This window comes from Rattus norvegicus, chromosome 13, assembly GCF_021556685.1.
Source record: "Rattus norvegicus strain SHRSP/BbbUtx chromosome 13, alternate assembly SHRSP_T2T, whole genome shotgun sequence".
NCBI classification, from domain to species: domain Eukaryota; kingdom Metazoa; phylum Chordata; class Mammalia; order Rodentia; family Muridae; genus Rattus; species Rattus norvegicus.
In genome coordinates this window covers 102919564-102944715 of record NC_141546.1, presented here as the reverse complement: position 1 = coordinate 102944715, position 25152 = coordinate 102919564, and the positions used below count along the sequence as shown (strand labels likewise).

General features: G+C 42.1%; 1 protein-coding gene across 1 annotated transcript in view; it reads right to left on the bottom strand.

Annotated features, from left to right (window-relative positions):
• Positions 1 to 25152, bottom strand: part of Ush2a (usherin) — a 666484-nt gene that overhangs the window by 151784 nt on the left and 489548 nt on the right. The window contains exons 47-49 of the mRNA NM_001302219.1: positions 24454 to 24652; positions 22091 to 22259; positions 8705 to 8926 (exon numbers count right to left, since the gene is read on the bottom strand). Of these exons, the coding sequence (NP_001289148.1) occupies positions 8705 to 8926; positions 22091 to 22259; positions 24454 to 24652 (590 nt within the window). The remainder of the gene's footprint in view (positions 1 to 8704; positions 8927 to 22090; positions 22260 to 24453; positions 24653 to 25152) is intronic.

Below are 25152 nucleotides of genomic sequence, written 5' to 3'. Positions count from 1 at the left end.
AGTCTTAATAATAGACCAAAGACTTTTTGAAGCTTTTTTTTTTTTTTAAGTCATCTGGTAGACCTCAGCGCAGTGGGTCCCTTAAAGGAAGATGCTGTTCAGTCAGGGCTCTGGAGAACCATCAATCACACTGCTGTTTATACTTCAAAAAATTTAAATATTTAAAAATTGCATATGTGACTAATAATAGATACTGGTCATTATAGAGTTTTGATGTATCATGCTGACCTAAATGTGACATGACAACTCTTCAAAGTAATTGAAAGTAAACTATGATATTAATAATTTTTATTAACCTTCCTGGGTCATGTTCTCGATAATAAAATATGCACGGCAGGGTTCTCATTGTAGACTGAGTCTTAATTATGTGGGTAAAGACAGGTTTATTCATGCAAAATGCCTACTTATACATGTGTGTTCTTGACACACAGAAATGAAACTGGGCTCCCCGGGCTGGGTTTGGTATTGTGTGGCCATTACCTTTCTGCTGCTTTTGGATCAGACATTAAAATACAACCTTGGATCCTTGACTGTCATCTTTTTCTCTAGTAATTTTCTTAAAACTATTCGTGTTTCCATTTTAAGGAGCAATCAAAGTCTGAAAACCGGCCTTTTAGGGAGGAGAGCAATTCTCCCCCTCTACTTTCAAATTACTGCATGGCTTCACCATGCTTTAAGTATGAAATCAAAATGCAGACATTGACCTAATTCGAAACTCCTAATCAGTCATCTGATCGCTCTGAGGGACTTTTGACAGGTCAACTAAAATTTTGATAATGAACTGTTTTTATACGGAGGGAAGAAGAAAGAAAAAAAAAAAGGATGCTTTCTTTGTCAAAGGGCTTCGTCTTGGCTTTTCTGAATTTTCAGGCAAGATTTCACTCACATAACAAGAAGTGACTCCCTTTCTAGTTTCCTTGGTAAACCATTACTTCTTTAATTATTATCAACCTTGTTCCAGTGTGATAAATTGCTAATTACTTAATACTCTAATCAGCGTTCATTCTTTGCACAGATAAACCACGACAGTGCCATTAATTTAAATAGTAATTTCACTTAATGGCCAGAGCGGCACACCAGATTTTTATGCAGCATTTTCTGAAGACTGCATCCATCACCGTGATATTCTGACATAAAGATGTCTGACGTGCACTAACTCACTTAGGGAGAGCAGATGTTGCAGAGCGGGGCCCGGTAGTAATACCCATGGTGCATCACTTCAGCATGAATGAGCTGCAAATCCAGAGACGGGCCAGCTTCTGAAAGGCATGGCAACAACCTTTGACCCTTGCCTAATTTATCACGCACAGCACTTGACTTTTGAACTCTGACACACAGAAGTCACAATTTTAAATATGCCCAAAGAAAAACAAGGTAGACCATGCATTATTGATGGCTTGGTCTGTTCTTCCAAAGGCTCCCCAACACATTTATATGAACGTGGAGAGCGTCTCTGAACAAGACATAGGAATTATCAATATGTACAAGAGTAGGTGTTTATGTTTCAGGTCCACATCCTCTTTCACAACATGTAGACAGTGGGTGGATGCCTTCTCCTCTACTGTAGACAATGGAGAAAGAACTAGAAGGAAGTTCACATTACCCAAGTGTGGCACCAGCATTTGTTTAATGTCTAGGACTAATGAAGAAATATTTATCAACACATCTGGTGATTTGTAAATAGTTTAAGTCTATAAATTGTGCTACGCCTTCACCAAAGACAACTAAGAAATAAATACTATCCTTCCAAGAAAAATACAGTAGAGAGTAAACCAGTCCTGGGTAGGAAAACTCACGGTAAACTCTGGTCTTTAGTTTACATGTGTCATGTTTTAGGACAAGGGGTTCTGCATTTCGGGCATATAAGAGAGAAGAAACAGATTACAATTAGTGTCTTCAGAAAACACTTAGAAAATTAGGGGACAGTACTAAAAAAATAAAAAAGATTAAAAAAAATTAAAACAGGGCACTCTTGCTTGTGTTAACCAGTAGATGGAGCTGTGGTCACCACCACAAAACTGAGTTAACAGCTCCACCTGCTCCCCAAACCGCTGCCATACATTTTAGAATATATGTATATATACATACATAGATGATTAGATTAGATTTCAAAGGACTTTCATGGTCCTGTGGAGACATTTTGGGAACAATCTCCTCCAGAGAGCTCTTCTACCCTGGACTTCCACACTAACCCCCTTCTTCTATGCAAAACTTAAAAGAAAATATTTATTTTTCTGGTGGCCCCTCATTAATTTTTCTCAGTGCAGAGTCTAGGGCATGTAAACCCAGAATTCTGCTATGAAATAATTTCAGAAGCATTTGCTATCAAAGACCGCATGGACCTAATTTATAATGTATATAAGGAAACATAATCTTAAGTCAGGGAATAATCTTGTTCATGGCTAACAGAAAATTTCTGTTCTCTCTGAGTGATGGAGAAGGTTTTAATTTTGTCTTTTAATGCTAAGGGATACATCAAGTCCAAGCCAAGATTAACAGCATACACGATAAAACCATATACGCAAAACACTAAGGGAAAATGTGTAATAAAGAGATTTAAAATATATTCAGGGAAAATGGTTAAGAATACATATCCGAGGGAATGACTTTCATCCCAAGATACCTGTATACTACTTCCACACAACTCATCCGCCCAGAGAGAGCACTAAAAACCATAAACGCTACCCCAGCACTTCTGTTCCTACAGCATCTGTTAATTCACTCCATTTATAAAATACATATTGACAAAGACAACTGAACTGGGACCAGGGAGATTTGATTTGGTGTGAGAAAGTCAATTCAATGTGATTTTGTTAAAGGGCTCCTGCAGGCAAATAAAAGAGTTTAAGTCATAAAGTACATAAAGGGCTGTTTTACGAGCCAGGCCGGTGTCGTGGAAGGCTCACAATGCCAGGCGGTGAGAGAGGCCAGGTTTTAGAACTGTGTTATAGGGTCCAAGCCTTGTCCGGCGGATATGGAGAATGGCTGGGTGGACAGAAGCAGATCCGTGAGCAGCTGTAACCATGGGGCAGGAGCAGGAGGAGAGAGAGCAGAGGAACAGAGAGGGCTGAGAACCTGTCCGTTTTCACTGTGTCCGAAGGTCAAAGTAATAAAGAGAATCCCCCACCCCCTCTGTTTTACAAGCACTGAGCCTCTGCTTTTTCCACCATGGCTACCAGGGCTAGGTGTCCAGGCAGCACTCCAGAACCACGCCAGTCTCACTTCGTAGGAGTTGAGGAACATCACAATTTGAGAAACGCTTCACTGGTTGCCAGTGAGAGGAATCAGTGGTCAAGAGAGGACTTGGCAACTAAGGTGCTGCTTTTGCAGAGGACTCAGGCTCAGTTCTTAGCACCTTTGCCAGGTGGTTGCAAATTACCTGTGACTCCAGCGCTATGGGATCTGATGCCCTCTGTGGTCCCCAGGGGCAGCTGCAGGCATGTACATACACCCCTCACACACAAGCATATAATTAAAATTAATAAAATTATTTCTTTTGAAAGGAAACATGTGACTGGTTATCTGTCACCGTCATACTGAAGGAGAAGAGGGTGATTCTGAAGATTGGCCTATGGGTAGACTTCAAGGGTGTAAAGACCTCAGGCAATTGCATTCGTGCTTGTGTGGGTGTGCACTTGTACATGCACAGGTATGCCTGAGTATGTTTTGATGCACTTTAATTGAAGATGAGAGTTCATAACTTGGAAAGAATTCTCTAGGAGGCTAAAAATCTGTCCTCGAGGGCAGTGATCTTTACTCTGTTTTCCTTTCTATCATTTTGGTCCTGTTATCTCTGTCTCTGAATATTTTTGCCACCCAAATTCAACTAGTCTTTTAAAACCAGAGTTAAGACAATCACATTCACTCTTCCGGGAACACTCAATAAATCCCAGGCTGGCTCAAGCTTGTTTCCCTCTATTTCCTTGTGTAGATGATGCAGCATCTGGAAGACAAAGTGTGAGCTTCTATGTGGGTGTCAATTCCCCACCGGGTCAAGCTGCCTCACTAGAGACCTGACACAGTGTTCCGGATTCTGACACAATGGTGCAACCCAGACTTAGCTTTCTTCATCTGCTTAATGCAATGATTGCTCAGTTTAAAAACTGTTGTGTGCATCAGACTGCTGGAGACGGGGGATGGGGGCGGAGCCTGACAAGGAGACCGGCCAAAGCCCATTGCATGCATGGATGAGAAAGTCATAATGAAACTCATTAGCTTTCATAATTAAGACACACTGGCAAAAATTGAAAAGAGGAAGAGCAAGAAGGAAAGCATTTCACAACCTCACAGATGATGATGCTCCTGGATGATCTAGAGATGGGTGTGTGTGTGTGTGTGTGTGAAATTTTAATAATTTTACACCCAGAAGAGTGATTTTTTTGAATATAGAGTCAATACATTTTTGTTTGTTGAATGAAAGGATATGGCAGTTGACTAAGAAGAAAAGAAAAAAACCATACCTGCCTGATTAATGGCATAGACTTGCAAACCCAGCACTTAGAAGGCTGATGCAAGAGAATCAGAAATACAAGGTCATCCTGGGTGTCATCTTGAGTGAAACAAACCAAATCAAAACAAAACTCAAAGCAAAATGACCTTTGCTTATGTGGGTTAAATCAGTAGATGCATTCTATTCTAGAGTCAAATGCATAAAAAATAACAATAAACTCATATTAAGATGTTTCTGAGGCTCGGTCCCCAGCTCCGAAAAAAAGAACCAAAAAAAAAAAAAAAAAAGATGTTTCTGAGGCATAAATATATTTTCCAAGACCCCAAACCAAGAGAAGAATGACATTCTCTTACACTTTATTTGTAGGCCAATTTAAGGTCTAGTGTCACAGACAGCAACTGAATTAATTCTCCCCTCAACTTCTCCTGTGCAGTAACTCATGCCACATAGTACCTGCAAAATGCCACTAGACACCAAAGGTAGGGTGAGAGTGGGGTGGCTTAGAAGACCCAGTGGGTAGAGGTGCTTGTGTTCAAGCCTGATGACCTGACCTTGTGGCCTGGGATGTTCGTGGTGTAAGAAGGGAACTGACTCCCACGGACTGCTCTGATCTCCACACTTGAGCCACGGCAAACATCCCCATGGTCCTCCACACACCGATAAGTAAACAAACACACGTAATAAAACCTCAATGCATACATTGGCTAGTATTAATATGAAAAGAGTTTCACTCTCACAGGGCTTTGGTTAGTCCCGTAAAAAGCTGCAAAGACCAGAATATGCACACGTGCTGCAGTTGGGAGAGATGGGATGTGAAACTTCAGAGACTACTAAATGGGGTTCAACGAAGGAAAGATTTAAAGGAAAAAACATTAGATAAATGTGGAGAAAATGAAAAAGAATGGTAGAAGAGATGCCTTAACAGGTGAAGTATTTGCTTTGTAAATATGAGACCAGAGTTTGACCCACAGAAGCCATGTCAGTTTGACCTGCAGAAGCCATGCCAAAAAGCTGGGCACCTGAGCAACCAAAACTGGAGCTACATTGGTATACATTGTTATACATTGTTGTACATTATTATACATTGTCATACACTGTCATACATTGTTATACACTGTCATCCATTTCTTATACACTCTCATCCATTTCTTATACACTCTCATACATTGCTTATACATTGTCATACACTGTCATACATTGTTATACATCGTTACTAAGTTTCCACACCTTACAAGAGTAAGTTTGTTTCCTAAGCCTAACGTATCCTGCAAACCATGTCTTTCCACCTCTGTTGACCATGTAACCTGTTGATACACACCCATTCCTTTGCCTTGCTAAACTCCTGAACACCGGTGATGACCTCCCTTCCACATGATGGATTCTTGCTGGTATCTACCCCATGGCAGCCTTGAGCCCCGAGTTCCCCATTCTTCTGTCCTGGTGCTAACAGCTGATCATCTCAACAGCTCTTTTCTATCAGCTCTAACCCTTCACCATAAAAGGGACCTCAAAGGCCAATGAGGGACTGCTTTCTGACACCCCAACTTAGGGCAGGCAGGCAGTTGTATGGGCAGTCCCCTGAACACTTATGAACACAGCTTGTTCTAATCAGACAGTCGTAGAAATGGTCCCCCCACCTCCAGGTCTAACAGTAGTCCCAGCACTGAAGAATAAGGACAGACAGATCCCTAGGGCTCACTAGCCGTCAACCTAGCAGTAAGAGACCTGTTTCAGGAAAGAAGGTGGATTGCATCTAAGGGATGATTTCCACAATGGAAATCAATATACATACATACATACATACATACATACATACATACATACATACATACACACATACATACATACATACGTGTGTGTGTGTATGTATTTGTGTACATCTACCTGTACATACGAGGAGATGCATACACATACCAAACACGAAAATAGGTATCTAATTAAAATATTTCTGACATGAAGTGGAGAACTGAAATGAAATTCAGACCACTCCCAAAGTAATAATACTGAAATGAAACACTGTATCAGGGCTTGAATCAATGTATCCAAAATCAACTTGCTGATTTACAGATGAGGTGGTGACATTGACCATAACAGGAGTCAAGTAGAGAGAATTATAGTTTAGACCAGTGATTCTCAACCTTCCTGATGCTATGACCCTTTAATACAGTCCCTCATGTTGTGGTGACCACCAATCATAAAATTATTTTTATTGCTACTTCATAACTGTAATTTTGGTGCTGTTATGAATTGTAATATCAATATGTGATATGTAGAATATCTGATATGTGACCCCTGTAAAAGAGGTGTTTGACCCCCAAAGGGGTTGTGACCTGCAAACTTGAGAACCGCTATTTTAGACAGACACTATCCACTGAATACAGTTAATTCAGTTAGCTCCACAGATAAGAGTCACCACAGAGCCCTTCCAGAGAAGGAAATCTGAAATACTCTGATGCAGAGGAGATCCTCAGTAGAGATCTCCCCCAATCTGACACTTATCCTACCTGTTTATGAAGCATAACAATGAGCTGGGGTTACTGAAAACCATATTTGGAAACTTCATCCAATTGGAAATTGGAATATTGTGATCAATCACATGAGAGGGAAAAACTGAACTGCAACAAAAATCTGCTAAAGTGCCAGGGTCAACTGGACAGGCAAGGAACGACACATGCAAATCATGGTGAAGGATGCCAGGAATTATGGGATATAGATATTTTAAACTGTGCTGGATACTAGAGAGATGCCTCTGTGGGTAAGTGTTGCTTGCTGCACAAGCACGAGGAACTGCGTTCAGATTCCTGGAACTCAGGTAAAAGTTTAGCATGGCTGAACACATACCTCTAACTCCAGCACCATGGAGAGTCAAGACTGGAGGATGGCTGGGGCTGGCCACCAGCGTAGTTCTAGGTTAAGTGAGAGACCCAGTCTCATGGTCATAAGGCAGAGGGTAACAGGGCAGGACAACAGATGTCCTCATCAGATCTCTGAATGAGTAACATGGGTGTATAGAAATACACACACACACACACACACACACACACACACACACATGTTCACATACATGCATACAAACATATAGGCACAGACACAAATGCACACATACTCACACACATGCACACATTCATGCACATATGCACATACACATATACACAGATACATATTCATTCACACATATGCACATGCATGCATACATGCACACAACATTTGATAATGTAAATGAGGTTTCCTGGACTTCTTTTACATTTATAATTTATTTTCTTATTATGAATGAATATTTGTTTTGAATTGTATTCCTTTCCTCCACCCCTTCAAACTGCAAGTTCAGTCCACCCAAACTCTATACTGGATCACCTGTGTGATCTCTGGTAGGCCTCTCATGCTCTCATTTCGATTTCCACATTAATTTTAACATGGTTATTATTTTGTGGTGCCAAGAATCAAACTCAGGGCCTCACATATACTACTAAGTAATTTGTCACTGAGTAATAGGCCTGCGTACCTCTTCTAAGCTATAAAATATGAATAGAAAAATATCATTACTTATGGAGTGGTTATAAAGGTTAACTTTGGCAGCACTGTACAGGAGAACCGACCCTATGCTTGGTAATAAAGTCTTATCCAGTGTTAATACTTGCTATTAATATTGACATTAGTAAATTAATTTAATATTTAGTCTTAGAATATATATTTTTAATATTAGAAGTATGAGAAGAAAAAAGTAAGAGATCTCAATGTCACTTTGATTATTTTGTGTACTATTAGTACTTATTAGGAAATATTCTTCTGATACAGGAAAATACATTTATATAGGAGTTTGTTTTGATTTAGTATTTTTTTGGGGTAAATTCATAAAGTTTTTTTGAAAAATGTATTTTTCAAAAATGTATGTGTCTGAGGCTTCAATGCCCAGGGAGACCAGAAGAGGGCATCGGGTCTCCCGATGCTCGAGCTACAAGTGGTTATGAGCCCCAACACAGAGGTGCTAAGAACAGAACTTGGGCTCTTTGCAGGAACACTGAGTGCTCTTGGCCACTGAACCACTTCTCCAGCTCCAAAGAAAGAAATCTGGTGTGTCTTTATGAAGACTAGATACACTTTAAATATTTTGAAACCGTTACATAGTATATTCCTAATTGTTTCATTAGATGTAATTCAAGTGGGATCGGTCATTTATTTTATTTCTAGGGCAAATCCCTCCCCCTCCCTGGCTGTCACCTCTCCACATCCTATAGGACAGACAGAGGCCCTTACCTGGGAGGGAACTGTATACCATGCCCTCTTCTCCTCCACCACAGCACTTGAAATCTTGGCTCACCATCTCTCCCCCACAGCACTGCCGTCTGTAGCCATCCTGGAGCTTCCCAGCACAGCACACCTGGCTCCCGGAGGTGGCATAAGGCATTGTGCCGCAGCAGGCATCACCAAAGCCGACAGACACCCGGTTGTGCCTCTCATCGGGACAGCATATCTCTCCTGTCGGATTAGGATCATAACAGTTATCTTATGAGGTCAATTATGCCTCGACCTCAACCAGGCGTTAGTGCAGTCCCTTCTGAGAGGCAGACAACCGACAGGGTGCTCTATTTGGGGTTGTAAAAGTGCAACACAGCCGCCAAACGTTTACATTAAAGAACGGAGTGAAAGGTGTGTTTACTCTCACCCATACACATGGGCCCTTTCCTCTCAGTCCCCTTTCTAATGTCTGACTAGCATGACTTTGTGCTGAGACACATTCGTATCCTTGGCTATGCAGCCCCTAAGCTACGGGTTCGATGTAGCTGTCAGGGAAGATTGACTTCTACTTTCCTGTCATATGTACATATATATGATTCTAAATATCTATATCAAATCCAAGAACCACAAAGGAGAATAAAAATTGTGGTATTTATTTTCCTGAGATGGATTTGTCTCATAAAATTATCTCCAGTTTCACCCATTTTCCTTCAAACAACATGCTGTTGACTGTTTTTTAACGGCTGAAAGAACTCCACTGTGTATGCGCCACGTGTTCTGTCCCTCATTCTTCTGTTCCTGGAAGCCCAGGTTGGTTCTGTGCCTAAGCTCCTGAGAATAGGGCTTTAGTAAGCACCATGGGCAAATGTCTTTGTGAGGTGACATCTTGAAGCCGTCTGGATAAATACCCAAATGGCACAGGTGGGTCACGTGTTTGGAGGAACCTCCTTACTGACTTCCGTTGTGACTTTTGTCTTACGTTTCCACCAGTGCTGCAGGATGGCTCCCTTTGCCCACATCCTCACCAGCATTTGTTGCTATTCGTTTTCTAATGGGAGGGATAGAATCTCAGTGTCATTTTAATTAGCATTTCTCTGGGACCTAGGGAGGTTGAAATTTCCTTTTCAGATTTGTTGAAAGCTGCCGAGTTTTATTTTATTGTGACTCCTCCGCTCATTTCATCAACTCATTTCTTATGCTCTTGGATTGTTACTTTCTGAGTTCTTTGTTTATTCTAGATATTAATTCTGTCAGATCAACAGCTGGAGATGATCTCTCCTACTTTGCTCACTGTTGTTCCTTAACTGCTTCCTTTGTTGCATAAAAACTTGTTCCTTTCTTGCAATCTCACTTATCAGCTGTCATTCCTTCCTAAGTGAAGTCCTTGCTGAGGACAATGTCTTGAAGTTTTTTTTTCCCCACTGAGAAGATTGTTTCTTAATAAGGATGTATTTACTTAACCAAACAAAATGCTTAGAATGCGAAGATAATTAAGTGAGTGGAAGTAAAATATTGTATTTAGCTAAGCACATTCATAATTTGCAGAGTTATGAGAGATAATAAATTTCCCTAGAGCTCTTACACTGCACAATGTCAGCAAGTGAGATTCTGAGAATAAAGTTAATATTTAAAAAAAAATTTAGATGCAAGAATAAATTAGTCCTTGGTTTGGTGTCTCAAGAACAAAAATTTAAGAATTCCAGATAGCAAGTGTTAGTTGGATTTTATGGCTGTGAGGAGACACCACGTATACAGTGACTCTTACAATGGAAAAATTTAATTGAGACTGCCCTATCATTCAGAGGTTTAATCCATTCTCAACTTGGCACGCAGGCAGACTTGCTGCTGGTCAGGAAGCAGAGAGTTCTACATCTGGGTCTACGGATGGCAAGAAAAGAATTGTGTGTCACTAGGCCTGATTTGTGCTTCTGAGACCTCAAAGCCCACCCACTAGTGACTCACTTCCTCCAACAAAGGTACACCCACTCCAACAAGGCCATACCTCCTAATAGTGCCATTCAAACACATGAGTCTAGAGAGGCCATTCCTATTCAAACCACATCAAGTTTGTCGCTTCTGGCCTTACGGTGTTTTAGGATAGTTTACTTTTCTGAATGGAGGGGCCTTAGAGAGAGACCTTATAAAGCTGCTTGTCTTGACGTTATCTCAGAAGTGGCTAGCAGTATTGGGTGGATCTAGAGTATATACTTCAACCCTCTCTACTTCCCAGGACAGGTGCTTTCCTGTATGCTCCTTGAATCTTGATTTCCTCCTCCTCTGCTTGTCTCTTCTCTTTATAGTGAAGGGGCCTCCAACAGCTTCTCCCATTTCCTGTGTTAGCCCTTCTTAGGCACGGTTCCTTCCCTGCACTGTGTTCCTTGAGAACATTTGCAAGGCCCATGAGCACAGGGGCCAGGCTAAGTAGTTGGATGACTTTAAAACATAGCCCAGAGGTTGTATAATATAAGCATTAAGTCACCAGGCTTTAATAAGGAAAGGGCCAAGTTCAATGAGGATTGAGGGAGCTCAAGGTCTTGGATGTCCTTGTTCTCTGTTAATTAGCTCGTTTTCCCACGAGACCTACAGTGTAGTTACAGAGGAAGCAAGATGAATTGGTAGGAAAACCATGGGGCAGTACCTGCCCCTGGCCAGAGACACAAAGGGTATCGAATAAGTCAAGAATTCCTAGCAGCTATCCACTAGGTCTTTTCTGCCCAAACTCATCCCTTAAAAGGCTATGCTACCAGGTGTTAGCAACAAGCTGCTAGAAATATACATAACCTTTCCAAGACTGAATGGGAAGATACAGAAAATCTGAAGAGACTCTGTAATTCGTAGCAAGAGTATGTAATTTACTCCCCACAATGAAAGCTCTAGTCAAATTGGTGACTTCTTGGTGTCCTTAAAAAAACAAAACAACAAAAAAACCAAAACAAAAAAAAACAAACAATGTAATCTTCCAGAGAAACTACAGAATGGGAGATAAGTCCTGACTTATCTGTGAGTGCTACAGTACCCTGATAATAAACCAGACGACACTTAGAATAAGATAGGGCAGTTGATGCCTATCCCTCAGGAATACTGATTTTGGAGACAAAAAAAAAAGCCTACAAAAGAAAACTATCATAGAACTAAATTTAAAGTCACATTACAAGAGCAGCACCTCATGACCAAGTAGGATTTACTCTGAGAAAAGAAAATGAGTCGGCAAGACGACATGGTTCAGGGAATGATAGTGTTCATTGCAGAGCAAGCCCTGGGACCTGCGCTCAATATTGAGGTCCCAGAGTAGAAGGAGAGAGACTGTTCCTAGAGACTGTCCTCTGACTTCCACGAAAGCATATGGTACACACACACACACACACACACACACACACACACACACACACACACACACACACTCCAGCATAAAAAAATTAAACACAGTTTAAAATCATGTGTGTGTTTTTTGTGATGTATTTGCACGTTAGCATAGGTGTCTGTGGAGACCAGAAGATGGTGTCAGATCCCCCTCTCCTCCTGCCAAAGCTGGGGTTTCAGGTAATTGTAGGTTGCTGACATGGGTGCTGGGAACTGAACTTGGGTCCGCTGTAAGAATAATATGGACTCTTAACCGCTGGGTCATCTCTCAAGCCTCATCAACAAACTTTCCTTTAAAAGTTAGCAGATCAAAATCAGTAAGTGTAAGACAACATTATCCTAACCACAGAGTAAGGGAAAGGTGGGGACTTGTTCTCAGCCTATGTAGAAAATGTGCAGAAGAAAACTTTCCTCCCTCACTGTCCTCAACGAGGAAGGACTACACGGAAACTGCCTCATCCTAGTAGGGTGAGTATGAAGAACCCTCAGACTAACAGCCCTCTCTCCATGAACAGACTGGAAGGTCTTCTCAGATCAGAAGGAGGCAAAGATGGTGGCCTCCACCTCCGCTCACTGAAGCACTGACTGGGAACCAAAGCAATCACATAGACATAGAGGCAACAGATGTCTGAAACACAATGGAAGAGGCAAAAACATGCATGTTCTCAGACAACATAACCTTAAAGGGAGGAAAAAACACCCCACATTTACTAAAGAAAACTAAACACCAGAACAACTCAATGAACTCATCGATGTTTCAATAAATAAAATGTACACAAATAATCCAGTAGGCCTCTACACCAAAGGAACAAACAATACGAAAAGAAAGTGGTCAGCACAGCATCAAAAATATAAAATACTTCAGAATGAGCTCAACTGAGGATGCACATAGACTGAGAGCTACAGGATGCTGCTGCAAGAAATTGAGGTGGAAAGAGAGAGGTCATTGATAAGTGGCTATTAGCCCAAATGCTTGAATTTCCCTAGATGCCTAGAACACATGAAACTCAAGACGGATGGTCAAAATGTGAATGCTTCACTCCTTCTTTAAAAGGGGAACAAGAAACCCTTGGCAGGGAATAGAGAGTCAAAGATTAAAACAGAGACAGAAGGAACACCCATTCAGAGCCTGCCCCACATGTGGCCCATACATATACAGCCACCCAATTAGACAAGATAGATGAAGCAAAGAAGTGCAGGCCGACAGGAGCCAGATGTAGATCTCTCCTGAGAGACACAGCCAGAATATAGCAAATACAGAGGCGAATGCCAGCAGCAAACCACTGAACTGAGAACAGGACCCCCGTTGAAGGAATCAGAGAAAGAACTGGAAGAGCTTGAAGGGGCTTGAGACCCCATATGAACAACAATGCCAAGCAACCAGAGCTTCCAGGGACTAAGCCACTACCTAAAGACTATACATGGACTGACCCTGGACTCTGACCTAATAGGTAGCATTGAATATCCTAGTAAGATCACCAGTGTAAAGGGAAGCCCTGGGTCCTGCTAAGACTGAACCCCCAGTGAACGTGATTGTTGTGGGGAGGGTGGCAATGGGGGGAGGATGGGGAGGGGAACACCCATAAGGAAGGAGAGGGGGGAGGGGGATGTTTGCCCGGAAACCGGGAAAGGGAATAACACTCGAAATGTATATAAGAAATACTCAAGTTAAAAAAAAAAAAAAAGAGAGAGGGTCAGAGAGTCCTACAGTCATGGGTTGGAAACCGCCGTTAAGATGCCCACGCTAGCCTAGGTGGCCTGCAGAGCCAACGTGGTCTGTCAAAATCCTGATGCTTCTTTCAGAAATGGGACATTCTAAAACTCACATGATTGTCAAGGAATCTCAAGTAGCTAAAATGATCTTGCTAAGAACCAAGTCAGAAGTCTTCTACTTTCTGCCTTCAAACTCTACTTTGAAGCTGTTGCAGTAAATCCATGTGGAGTTGGTACAAAGAACTGTGCACGCCTGAAAGGAAGAAAGTTTAGCAGCAGATTCACCCGTGTGGTCAAGCAGTCTTTAACAAAGGTGCTAAGACCACTCGATGGGGGAGAGGAACATTTCTACTGGAACAATTAGTGTTGAGAAAAAGAAGCATTCACGTGTAAAAGAATCAAGTCAAATTCTTACTTTATCCTAAGCCACAAAAATGAGCTCCAAATGTATTGAAAATCACAAAATAAAATGAAAAATCAAAAATCTTAGCAGAAAATGCCCATGGACAACTTCATGGTGCTGGACTGCAATGTTTTTTGTTTTTTGTTTTTTGGTTTTTTTTTTGGTTGTTGTTGTTTTTTTTTTTAAACATGATTCATTTCAGATATAACGTGAAACTTACAGCAATCAAAGTAGATGACTTTGTATCTGTCAAAATTTCAAATCTTTGGGCATCAAAGAAGACAATGGAGTCACAAGGAAGACACTGGAAATCATGAAACAATGGGAGAGTGCTTTCTCCATTTCATTTTGCTATGTAACAAAATGCCAGAGGTATGATTTTAAAGGCCTGTTTAGTCCATTATTTCTGGAGTTTGAGAACATGGCACAAACATGTCCTTGGCTCTGGTGAGGGTCTCGTTACTAACAACTTCATAGCAAGGGTATGTGAGTGAAGGGAATGGCAGGCACATGGCCAGACGCTGGAGAACGTCAGGACCAGTACACTCCCAACAAAGCTCTCAGGAATGGAACAAAGTCCCTTTAACACAGCGTCCTGAATGACCCCATGTCTTCCCAATAGGTCCCTCCCCTGAAAGGAGCAACACACTGAGGGCCAAACTTCACATGTGAGCATTTGGAGACAATAACAAAGCGAGGACAGGTATGAAAAATATATATGAAGAACTCATACATAGAAATGTTCACGAATACATTGAACTGCCTGAGGATCCAGCTATACCTCTCTTGGGCATATACCCAAAAGATGCCCCAACATATAAAAAAGACACGTGCTCCACTATGTTCATTGCAGCCTTATTTATAATAGCCAGAAGCTGGAAAGAACCCAGATGCCCTTCAACAGAGGAATGGATACAGAAAATGTGGTACATCTACACAATGGAATATTACTCAGCTATCAAAAACAACGAGTTTATGAAATTCGTAGGCAAATGGTTGGAACTGGAAAATATCATCCTGAGTGAGCTAACCCAATCACAGAAAGACATACATGGTATGCACTCATTGATAAGTGGCTATTAGCCCAAATGCTTGAATTACCCTAGATCCCTAGAACAAACGAAACTCAAGACGGATGATCAAAATGTGAATGCTTCACTCCTTCTTTAAATGAGGAAAAAGAATACCCTTGGCAGGGAACGGAGAGGCAAAGATTAAAACAGAGACTGAAGGAACACCCATTCAGAACCTGCCCCACATGTGGCCCATACATATACAGCCACCCAATTAGACAAGATGGATGAAGCAAAGAAGTGCAGACCGACAGGAGCCGGATGTAGATCGCTCCTGAGAGACACAGCCAGAATACAGCAAATACAGAGGCGAATGCCAGCAGCAAACCACTGAACTGAGAATAGGTCCCCCGTTGAAGGAATCAGAGAAAGAACTGGAAGAGCTTGAAGGTGCTCGAGACCCCATATGTACAACAATGTCAAGCAACCAGAGCTTCCAGGGACTAAGCCACTACCTAAAGACTATACATGGACTGACTCTGGACTCTGACCCCATAGGTAGCAATGAATATCCTAGTAAGAGCACCAGTGGAAGGGGAAGCCCTGGGTCCTGCTAAGACTGAACCCCCAGTGAACTAGACTGGTGGGGGGAGGGCGGCAATGGGGGGAGGGTTGGGAGGGGAACACCCATAAGGAAGGAGAGGGGGGAGGGGGATGTTTGCCCGGAAACCGGGAAAGGGAATAACACTCGAAATGTATATAAGAAATACTCAAGTTAATAAAAAAAAAATTAAAAAAAAAGAAATGTTCACGAATAGAAAAGATACAGATAGCCTATGAGTCACGTGGAAAGACGCTTAATAGTATGAATCACTAGGGGAATGCAAGTCAAAGACACCATGTCACAGCTAAATTATAATAGCTATTCCTGAAGAGGGCAGACACACACACACACACACACACACACACACACACACACACACTCAGGATGTTAGCAAGGGTGCCGACTTGCTGTGGTTTAAGTGGAAAGAAGCCAAGTGTCCTTTGGTGAATAAATGCATAACAAAATGTGGTGAGTGGAATTCAGACTTAGAAAAGAATGAAATCCTGACGCAAGGTACAATGTGGGTGAGCCTTGAAAATGTGCTAAGTGAAAGAAGCTAACGACAGAAAGACAAATACGGTGTGCTCAAATATGGTGTACTCAATTATATGAGGACCTTAGAGGACCTTAGAGCCCATACGGCAAAGAGAGCAGAGGTGACTGCTGCAGTGTCAGCAGCAGACAATGGTGGTGGGATGAGCTTACTGCAATAGTAATACATCTTTATATGTAGTCATCGTCTTCCTATAGTCCATTTACCCACCCATCCTGTACCTCTTGTCTGTCTGCCCATCCATCTGTCCATTCATCTGTCAATCCATCCATCCATCCAACCATCCATCCATCCATCCATCCATCATCCATCCATCATGTATCTATGTATCTATATGTATGTATGTATGTATGTATGTATCTATCTATCTATCTATCTATATATCTACCTATCTATCTATCATCTGTCTATCATTTATCTGCCATCTATTTATCTCTCCCCCCTTTACTTCCTCTGGATAGAAGAATCTTCTTTTTAGTCTGAAATCTAATCACCATTTGTCTAAAGTGCTGTCTCTGTCTATGTCTCTGTCTCTGTCTCTGTCTCTCTCTTTTTTTGCCAGAGAATATGGTACCCCTTAGTGGCAAACCTAAAGTGTCACATGGTTCTGGGGCATTTCCTAACCTAGTTATGAGCTTAGAGGAAATGTACTGCTGATATCTATATTGGGGAAAGACAAACTTTTGTAGGAAGCCTCTCCTGGATCGTGTTAATTATATTAGTCATAGTTCTCCGAATTCATTTACTGCCTATAGAAAAGGTTTAAGAAAATGAAAAAAAAAAAAGAAGGGATGTGTATTATATGAATGAGAAATGAAACTCTCTTTCCCCTCCAAAAAAGGGCTATTAGACACAAGATACAAGGATCAGTGACCTTCTCATTAACCTCGAAAAATGAGTCTTTCAGGCCAGGCTTGAAGATGTTTCCTCTCTAAATGGTAGCATGCAGCCTAAAAGTTAATTGTTATTCTTATCAAAGAATGACCCACATTAACACTTCTCTGGGGTCATTAGCATATTTATAAAAAAAGTGGGGCGAAGGAGTGAGTAGTCTCCTCGGCTGCTCTTCCTAAAGAGTTGCTATGGAGCAGTGGAATCTTGAGAAGAGAAAGGGAGTAATATTATTAACCAATATGTCAACTCCTCTATGAATATCACGACGCCTGCATGCATTTCAGTCATAAGCATGAACACTACTGATTGGATTTTAATTACAGCAAGATGCAAGACAGTTTGGGGTCAGTACATTTCTTTCTTGATGTAAACGGCCTTAAACTAGTTAACAAAGACCATGGGCTGAGGACCCAGGTCAGAAAAGCATCCCTTCATTTAGATACATACAGATTAGCAATGGAAGCAAAGCCCAATTCTCTCTGAGAAGGGCTTCTTCACGTTTTTTGGATTTTTTTGTTGTTGTTTTTTAAATCTTGACAAGATGGGATAATGTAGCATGTGGTAAACAAGTGCTTCAAAGGATGTGGGCTCAACAGTTTAGCAGATATTAAAATGCTGTGACTCAGTATGTATGCTATGTGCGAACCATACGTAGGCATGCGTGTGTAATACATGTGCACAGAAACACATATAATTTTGACAGGTATGTTATCCAGACATATTTTGATGGTGTAGAAACTTAAACTACTTCTTTAAAAATCAGTTGTTAAGGGCTGATGAAAGAGGTTCGTCAGTAAAATATGAGGATCTACCAAGCATCCACATAAACAACAATAGGGACGGCGGTGGCAGCAAATCAATCAATCTGCGGTCTGTGCCGTTAGTTGCAGAGCGGATGAAGCAGAGTCAGGAAGGTCCCTGGAGCTTGGTGGCCAGCCAGTCTAGTTGAATGGTTAGCTCCAGGTTCAGCGAGAAATACTGTCCCGAAGAAGGTGCAAGCTAGGGGAGCTGGCTGCGAGTGAGAGCATTTAACCTCCCTCTGAAACCAAGGTAAAAAGCAGGATGTGGTGGTACTCATCCCTGATCCCAGGACTCCTAAAGAAACATGGGAAGAGGGGAGTGGAGAGAGGAGATGGGAGAGACTTGGCCAGAAGGTTATGGGCCACCATTCCTGGAGTATGCATGTGGTGACAGAAAAGGAAGAGATCCTGCCTCAGCACGAAGAGAGGTGAGAACGGACACTCAAAAGTTGTCCCCTGGCTTCCCCATGCTTTGGTGAGTTTCTAGTCCTTTCTCTCGCCACCTGCCTCTTACTTTCATGAACACACATACACACTAAGCTAAAAATGTTTTAAGTAAAGTGTGATTGAGGCTGACACCGACTTCTACCTTTAATCTCTAGAGTACACACATGTGCATGTCCACAGAACATGTACACATATGACATGGAGACGTACGCGGGCACAGCTGGTTATCAGGAGGCTTACCTAATAGCAGTGACACACCCATAACGTTTCCATCTATTTAATTTGTTGGAGCAAACATTAAGTTTTATTTTGAATAAGATAAAAGTGGATTGTGTCCTTATCCCTGTACTCTTGAGCTAGAAGAGGCACAGGCAGGCAGAGTGTGTGTTAGATGCTGTGCTAAATGGCTAAATGGGAGCCGGTATTTACCATTAATTTTGTGGGCCAGAGGTATTTTCAGGGCTTAAATAGTTTGTTGCAAATGATAGTATTAAAAATTTCAAAGTGACTTTGAAAGAAAACTCTAACATACATTCATATAAGCTATTTGTATTCTATTTAGTGGTTCTCGAGACTCCGAGGCTCTACCCAGGCTCTGCCAGCATGGAGAGAGCTAAGAGGAGACACCGGGAGGCGGCTGTCTCATTCCTCTAAGTTTTAAAGCAGTTATTTGCAGGAAGAAAAGAGAGGAATCATAGCTGAGAGCCCCCAGCTGTGGACACTGGGAGACAATGAGCTTTATTTGATCAGTTGCTAACAACTGTGAAACAGCATTTAATACACCAGGCAACACTCCTCCACAAAGTCTTTACACTACCAGCAACATATGTCCTTCTATGAAACATTGTTGCGATTTATTCAATTATGAATGTATTCTTGCTGGAGAATCAGAGACAATAACATTGCTATATAGATTTTTATTTGTGTCCTCTGTGAGTCAGAGGGAGAAGCAAAGACAGAGTGAACGTTCACCGTCATGAATTAACTTGGAGTGTTTATCTTAATACTTTCCATGTTAGATCCCGTGCTTTGCAAAAAACAAAAACAAAACAAAAACAAACAAAGAAAACAAAAAATCAAAAACAAAAAAACAACCCCCACCAGGGTCAGAGGATTCTTCTCGTCATTTGTTTTGGTGGTTACACTCATGGGATGCATTGAACATTTGAACGTTAATGCCCCAACCAACCACACATTCTGCACAAAGCTCATGCTGGGCTGTGTATCTCAGAGCACTCAGCTCCCTTACGATGTCTGAAAAAATCATTCTCTCTCTTCCAAGTTTGTGTTCTTGTCATTAAGAAAATGTCAGTGCTGTGGGCCCAGTGGTCAAGGGAGCTTGCTGTTTTTCTAGAGGACCTGGGTTTGACTCCCAGTAGCCATCTCAGGTGACTCTCGACACCTGACTCTGTAACTCCTGTTCTCAGAGATCAGACTCATAGCAACAGAAATTAACACACATACTTAAACAAACAAACAAGCAGATCTTTAAACAGAGAAAGACACCAGGAGTAAACTGAGGTGACAGGAAACATATCTATAACTACAGCGGCTTTTCCAGTGTCAGTAACAGTGATTTGGTCTAGAGTAATCCTTTAAAAGGACATTAATCAAGTAGATAGAGAACACAATAGGAACAGGAGGCACGAAGATTTGGGGGCCGTAGTCTAAAACCAAGGAGCCACTAAAAGTCACATCCCTCCCTTTCCTGTCAGCCACACGTAGCAAATACTCTCTTGCTCCCCTTATACTCATATCAAACCTGCCGGATGCAAAGTGACAGTACCATAATGTCATCCAAGCAAACTGGTTTCTGACCCACATGAGACTGGGAAAAGGCAGGAGGCAGGATAGCTCAGTGGGTAACAATGTTTGCCGTGCAAAAGTGAAGAACTTCAAAAGCAGGGAATGTCTGCCAGCTTTCTAGCCACCAGCTGGACCCAGCCTTAGTGGAATAATAGGCCTGAATATTGGGCTCTGCACATGCTTGCATGCATACAGCACACACATGCACACACACACGCACACATGTGCACATGCACACACAATGCATGCACATGCACACACATGCATGCACATGCACACACACATGCATGCACATGCACATACATATGCACACACGTGCACATGTACACACATGCATGCATATACACTTGCACACATGTGCACATGCACACACATGCATGCACAAGCACACACACATGCACACACATGCACATGCACACACATGCATGCACATACACTTGCAACATGTGCACATGCACAGGCGCATGCATGCACATGCACACACATAGGCACACTTATGCATACATGTGCACACACACACTTGCCAATAAGTAAATAAATTCTAACTCATGACTAATGGAAGGCTGCGTAAGCCAGGCCACTCCAGCAACCAGGCTTGTGCTTTGCTTTGTTGAAAAGGTAGCACGAATGTTTTAATCAGCACCGCTTGCTTCTCTGCCACCTCCTGCCTCGTCCAAAGGACGTGTGTCCCTGTGACGTTCATCCCCGCTGCCTCCTGTTTTGTTTCTGCTATAGCTGGTGCTGTTATCATTGGGGTGGAAGCTCCCTCCAGTAGCACCGGAAGAGGGATGTTCACAGAACACAGCAGCATGCCTACCTTGAACCTTCAGGTCATACCCGTATTGTGGTGCATCATGGATTTCTTCTAAACCCAGTTCGTTAGCTGCTTTAAACTGCAGCTAAGTCAGGGGAAAACCTTTAAACACAAGGCCTATCTGACATCTTTCATTTTATAAACTGCGGCCACCACTGTCCTCATTTCCTGAGACATTTGCTAGGCACTCCTTCATGTCGTTGAAATTTGGAAAACACTGTCCGGCTTACTTAGCTGACAGTGGGGTTTGGGGCGCTCACATAAATGGAACCTGCAGCTACTGTCCACTTAGGAACGAGGCACGTGGTTCTCAGAAGAGAAATGGTGGGAGTGGAGGAAAGTTTCACAGCTAGGGCAGTGGATTAGCTGCTTATAGCTTTGCTAATTGCTGTGGTGGCAAGGTATGAGTTAGGAGGGGTGACACTTGAGGATGCTCTAGCTTGTGGTGGGGAAGGCCTGATACAAGGGCATGAGGTCACTTGGCTCTGTAGCTATGAAGCAGAGAGAGGAAACCCAGCTGCTTCCTTCTGTTTTCTCTTCTATTCTGTTTAGGACTACAGTGTGTGGAATGGTGCTGCCCACATCCAGCAGGGGTCGGGGTTGGGGCATGGGGTTCCCTTATCATCAAAGCTCCTTGGAAACACACTCCCTTATCTAAGGTGTGTCTCCTAAGTGATTTCAAGTCCAGCCAAGTTGACATGGAAGGGGACGCATCACATCCTTCACAGATTTGATGATGAAATGTGAATGAATCGAGCCACATGAAATAAGATCTCCATAGACATTCCTGTCTTCAGTAGATATTGGAAGTTCTAATAAGCCATTCTCTTAGCTCCTCCCACCATGGCTGGAGAAACGACCGTTAAAGCACACCCCTGGCTGTCCCTCTGTGGTTCAGGTTTTGATGGAAAAGTTCTTGAAAGGGTTTGCTGGCATGGGACACAGGCTCACGGTTTCAGCTCCTCAGCTCTTGAGCACTGTGGGAGATGACGCTCACCTGGAAGGATTCTAATGTAATGGCCGGAGCAGCACTGGTGGTCTGGCTGTGCCTCCCGCTGTCGCCCTCCACAGCAAACTCCAGTGGAATTAGGAAGGAGTGCGATGTATTTCTCCTCACAGCAGCTGTATCCAGGCTGAGGGTCATACAGAAGCCCGTCACAACATACCTGAATGTTTGGAATAGGTTTTAGAGAACTAGTTTAAATACAAGCAACTTTATGTTTAAAAACAAATATATCTGCTCAGTTAAGAATAGTGTATCTGGTGGACTATAATAATATTTTCAAAAGGCCTGGAAGGGTGACCATATTGCCTACAGCTGTAAATCATACAGATTCCATAAACGTCAGTTGATACAACGTGGCTTTCCTTCTAATCAACTAAGCTTTGCTCTGCGTTATAGCGTTATGCTCCGAGCGTAAATTACCTTTAGAATGCCAGTGCTCCTGGTATACAGTATAAAAAATGCTTCTGAACTTAGAATTGTAAATGAACATTTTCTTCACACACACACACACACACACACACACACACACACACACACACACACACACACTCTAACGATTGCTTAACTTGAAACACAACACCAAGAAGCAAACTGCTTCTCACTCATCCTTTTTATTAAATAAACTGAATCTTCCTTATAGTGCATATGATCATTTATTTATGGACCTATTTTTCTAATAAGGCAATCTCTTTCTCTCTCCTCTCTCTCATATATATACACATGTGTGTGTGTGTGTATGTGTGTGTATATATATATATATGTATATATATATATACCTATGCAAGCATATACCATAGACTACTACAATACAAAAATAAATTTATATGGAAATTAATGTTGAAAAGTCCTTTTAACTCTGTGTTTTTGCCTGGAGCTAGCCGCAGAAAAATTATATGCTTGAACAATCAAATAAGTATTTGTATCTTTCTGCTATATATAAACCAAACCAAACCCTGAATGGCAGCTGGAAAACAGCCTTAGAACTTGTACTTGGCCTGAGTTCCTTCAGTTAGACAGACACTTCTGTGGCAGACAAAAATTGACACTTTCCATTTTCCCCTTGGTGATGTTTCCCCGTTGGAAGCAAGCTCAGGGCAGCGACGGAGAGCTCAGCATCAGGGGCTTCACAGGCCCACTTGCTTAGTGACTCATTTACAAAGTTTCCCAAGAGCAAAGGAATCCACTCTAATCCAGCCACCCAGGCAGCCTCCCAACCAAAGAGTAAGACAGTTGTCATGTTGTATTTAGTTGTTAGCAGTGCGTGTGTGGGGTCAGTCTCACTTGACGTGTACGTGGGACGACTTTTCTTCCAATGCCATATTTGGCATAAAAACTATGGGAATGTACTACAGGCCACAGTGAAGAGTTCCGAGAGGAGGCTTTTTAAAAGTATCACTTCTGGACTTTCCATCAAAATCAGTGTCAACTCTCTGTATAAAAATTCTAGACAGGATACATTTGTTTTGCTAAAAGTTATACATTTTAAGTAGCAGGTATTTTATAAAAGGAGTTCCTACCATAACCTTCCCTCGTACACATGCATGTTCAGGTCTATACTACACACATGCATACACCTGAACTATCACATAACAATTCTGGAGACATAAAACCTGTAAGGTTGCCAGGCGGTTGGCTTTCTGTGTCTCTTACCCAGTAACCACGGCTAAGCGAGGGGCAGCCACGATAATTTGTATTTCGATTTATATTGCCTCAGAAACTCACTTTATTAATTACAGAGCTCCTTTCTAGTGAATCTTATGGATTTAGGAGTAGCCCGAGTCATCGAGAGCACGCAATGCTACTGATAAATAGGACATTATTTCATTAGATGAAATCTTACCTTCCAACAAAGTAGTTTTCTGTGTTGTTTGTCAATAAAAGCCATTTACAAACCCCTCCGTCTGGCTGTGTTATTGATCTGTTTCCTAAACAGCAACTAATATGAACATTAATCTATAAATGACCATAATTCTAAAATATTTCTGACAAACCAGGAACAGTCCAGTTCACGGCAACTCATCAGAGCTGCGCGAGCAGACAGACATTTGGAGTGGAATGGACTTGCAGTAGTGGAAATTTCAAGTCCCTCAGGCCGGTAAAATTCAGAGCCCTTATCATCCTAACAAACCCACATTTCCTGAAAGCATGATAAAGAATGGGAAGGCTGAGTGCTCATGGGGCCAGTAGGGTTCTGGTGGGAGCACTTCCGTCTCTACGGGGTCTTCACAGTGCTAGCATGAGAAGCATCTATCCTCATAGAGGACAGATGGAGTTGGGAGCTTGGCTGTCCGTGTGTGTGTGTGTGTGTGTGTGTGTGTGTGTGTGTGTGTGTGTGTGTGTGTGAAGAGATCTACCTTAGTTCCTGGAGAGTAGCAAGTGTGTCCACAGACATTTCCAGGGTATTGGCACTTGACTGCTTTGCAAAGCTCATCCCTGGGTTTGTCTGTTAACTTCTGGGTTTCAGAGCACAGGCGCCATGTTTTCCGTAAAACGTCATACCCAAGAATGATACCATTTGGATTTCCTGGTGCTGTCCAATCTATTTGGAGGGATCTGCAACAGATTAAAAATATACATATACACATGAATGCACATTTGTGTGTGTGTGTGTGTGAGTGTGTGTGTGTGTGTGATCTGCTTCATAATTACACGTGTGAAACACCACTCCAGGATAGATTCAATGCTATAAAAAAGATAACATTTAACATAACTGTTATCAAGCTTATTTATGCAGTCCTCTGGACTGGTCAAAGGCTCTTATTTGATAAGCAGTTTTCTGACTGAAGCATGGAGGAATGGGTTAGACACAATACATGCTGCTGCATATGCTAATGTGACCACACACACACACACACACACACACACACACACACACACACACATGACTGCCACTGAGCGTGCTTTAAGGCTCAACCCAAACTGTTTCAGATTGGGGAGAACACTACACGGCAGGGTCCAGTGGTCTCTCACTTGAAGTTTCAGAGGCAAGCAGAGAACGTCCCCGTGAGGAATCAGGCAAACCCATGGCACGTCAGGTTTGTTGAAGGAAAGCA